This window comes from Myotis lucifugus, unplaced genomic scaffold (genome assembly GCF_000147115.1).
Source record: "Myotis lucifugus unplaced genomic scaffold, Myoluc2.0 scaffold_61, whole genome shotgun sequence".
NCBI classification, from domain to species: domain Eukaryota; kingdom Metazoa; phylum Chordata; class Mammalia; order Chiroptera; family Vespertilionidae; genus Myotis; species Myotis lucifugus.
In genome coordinates, this window is record NW_005871109.1 from 4,723,522 (window position 1) to 4,726,604 (window position 3,083).

Genomic DNA, 3,083 nt, shown 5'->3' on the forward strand with positions numbered 1-3,083 from the left:
TGTGCACATCCATATACACCCAGACCTAGCGGAACATTTCCAGCATTCCAAAGGTTCCTTCATGCTCCTTCCCAGTCAATACCCATCCCCATAGGGAACTACTATTTTGGATTCTATTGCTGTGAATTAGTTCTACCTGCTCTTAAATTCCATAGAAGTGGAATTATACAATATGTACCCTTTTGTATATGGTTTCTTTCACTCAGTGTAATGATCATGAAATGCCTCCATGTTGCTTGTTTCAGAGTTTGATCGTTCTATTGCTCCGTGGTATTCCATTGAATGACTATTCCACAATTTGTTCATGCGTTCTGTAGTTGGTGGACATTAGGGTTATTTCCAGTTCCGTGCTAGTGTGAACACAGCTATTATGAACATTCTTGTACATGTTCTTTGGTGCACATATGCACTAATTTCTCTGGGGTATATACCTAGAAGTGGATAGGCATGTTTTGCTACAGTAGAAACAACCTACTGTTTTGACTTTAGCCCAAGGAAGACTGGGAATGGTATGAAATTTACATCTCACTTTGGCAGCCACTGTGGAAGATGCACAGAAAGGCAGTGAGATTCTAGACAGGGAGACCAGCAAGGAACCATGACCAAGGGCAACAGACCAGGTGAGGGGTGATGCGGCCCTGAGCTCAGGCAGCTTGCGTGGAGGAAGAGGATGGTTTTGAGAGATGGTAAGAAGTTGATGTGATTGTTTGGATGTGGTGGGGAGAGAAAGAAGTCCAGGATGCCTGCCAGGTCTCTGAGTTGGTGTTGGCAGAATGGAGGTGGACTTCTCTAAGAGAGAGAGAGCATTGAGAAGGGACAGGTTTGAGGAAGATGAGCTCCCTTTTGAACAGATTCAATCTGAGGGACCTGTGAGGTGGTAGTAGCCAGCAGGCAATTGGAGGTACAGGACTGAAGCTAAGGGGAGAGATCTAAACTGGGGATTTCTATTCTGGAATCCGGGGAATGAGTGAGCCATGGGGAAGAGGGTGTGAAAAGGGGATCCCAAGAAGATGATCAAGAAGGCTTTTCCTGCCTGGCCGGTGTGGGTCAGTGGTTGAGCATCAACCTATGAACCAGGAGGTCACAGTTGAATTCCTGGTCTGGGCACATGCCCGGGTTGTGGGCTTGATCTCCGGTGTGGGGGCATGTGGGAGACAGTCGATCAATGATTCTCTCTCATCATTGATGTTTCTGTCTCTCTCTCCTTCTCCCTTCCTCTCTGAAATCAATAAAAATATATATTTTTTAAAAAAGAAGGCTTTTCCTGAGAGGTAGGAAGAAAACCAGGAGCTTGCCTGCTGTGGTAAAAACTCAGGGGAGGGACATTTTCTAAAAGGAGTTTCCAGAGACTGCTGAGGAGTCAGGAAGATGGTCGTTGAAAAGTGTCCTGTGAACACTGAGCTTAAATTAGTCATTCACCGTCAGGGCCATCCAGGATTCTCCGTCTCAACAGTCTGGTGTCAGAAGCGCACACCAATGAGGCGGGGCTGCTGGCTGGGCTGCCTTTCCCTTCAAGCCTGTTTCACAGCCTCAGTCCAGGGGCAGTGCCTGTGGCCTCTCAAAGTTTGTGGGGACCTCAGCTGGACAATAGAGGGCAGACAGCAGCTAGTGCATGGCCCACAGAGTCCCTCCTGACATCGGAACACTGAAACATTGACATTTGAACACAGATTTCCCCTGGAGCCTTTATGGGAATGCCCAGTTGTGAGCCATCTTGGCTTTAATCTGAAGTGTCAGGAAGGTTGCCCAGGACTCTGGGAGCACCCAGCTGAAAGCACATTCGTGTGAAGGTTGGGGCAAACAAACCAGAATCCAGAACAGTTTTAAAGATCTGTACCCGCGGTGAACTTTTCCAGGAAACATAACAAAAACGGACCCTCTTAGGCAAAAAAGCACTGGGTCTTATCATTATTCATTTGTGTTCTTACTGAAATATAAACTTGGGGAAATGGTGAAGGGAAAGAACACATGTCTTATTTCTTCAGCAGGCACCAGCGGCTGGAGGAGGCTCCCGTAGTGTTTAATAGGCAGCTTTATGTATTTATATGCTTTGACTGGAGCTAAAGAGCTCCATGCCACACAATGGGCAGTTTCTAGCTGGATTTTAAAAGAAAATAACTTTGATCATTTCAAAAGCAATGAAGCCTGATGCAGCGAAGAGAAAAGAGGGCAGTAATTTATGGCTACCATTAAGGACACAAAGACAAAGGCAGAGGGGACGTTTCCCTAAGTGAAGATTTACAAATGTGTAAAATCCACCCTTACGCCTAGAAAAAGCGGAGTGTCTCTGCCCGCACCACACAAAAGGGGGTGGGAGGGAGGGGCGAAAGACAGAACAAGCGATGCAACCTGCCTGCCTTCACTGGGGATGAAAAGGTCAAAAAAAACAACACAGAACAGTCATTTTCTCAGGTTCTCCACCAGGCAGCGGCATGAGCAACGAAGGCCCAAAGAGGCAGACTCAGCCTGGGGGCCATGGGCATGGGAGGGGCAAGGACCACAGAGGAGGGGTGCAGTGGGGGGAACCCTGGGAGGATGGACCCTAGGAAGATGCTTTTGTGCATGAGCTAGGCGGGGATTTTTTGTGATGTTTTTCTTTCTTTCTTTCTTTCTTTCTTTCTTTCTTTCTTTCTTTCTTTCTTTCTTTCTTTCTTTCATCAAAGGAATGAATAGATATAGACAGACACAGGTATAGACATACATATAGATACACACAAATGCACATGTATATATGTGTATGTGCACAGGAGAAAATTTAATAAATACAGAGACGCTCAAAGAACATAAACATCCTGAGTATGGTGTTTGTCGCATCTAGGAATTGCTGCTACGTTTCTCCCTGGAGTGATGCTGAGCGCAGTGGGAGGCAGTCTTCTGTGCCGAGCGTGGTGCGGGAGGGCCCGCACAGTGTGTTCCCTTAGAACAGTGGTTCTCAACCTTCTGGCCCTTTACGTACAGTCCGTCAAGTCGTGAGCCAACCATAAAATCATTTTCGTTGCTACTTCATAACTGTAATGATGCTACTGTTATGAATCGTAAAGTAAACATCTGATATGTTGAAAGTCTTAGAGACCCCTGAGAAA

The 3,083-nt window shown here is 46.4% G+C and overlaps 1 protein-coding gene across 1 annotated transcript in view; it reads left to right on the forward strand.

Moving 5' to 3' along the window:
* Window positions 1–598: 598 nt before the first annotated feature.
* The window catches only part of SCUBE2 (signal peptide, CUB domain and EGF like domain containing 2), a 71,823-nt gene continuing 69,338 nt past the window's right edge, over window positions 599–3,083 (forward strand). The window contains exon 1 of the mRNA XM_006089689.3: window positions 599–620. Coding sequence (XP_006089751.1) covers window positions 599–620 — 22 coding nt within the window. The remainder of the gene's footprint in view (window positions 621–3,083) is intronic.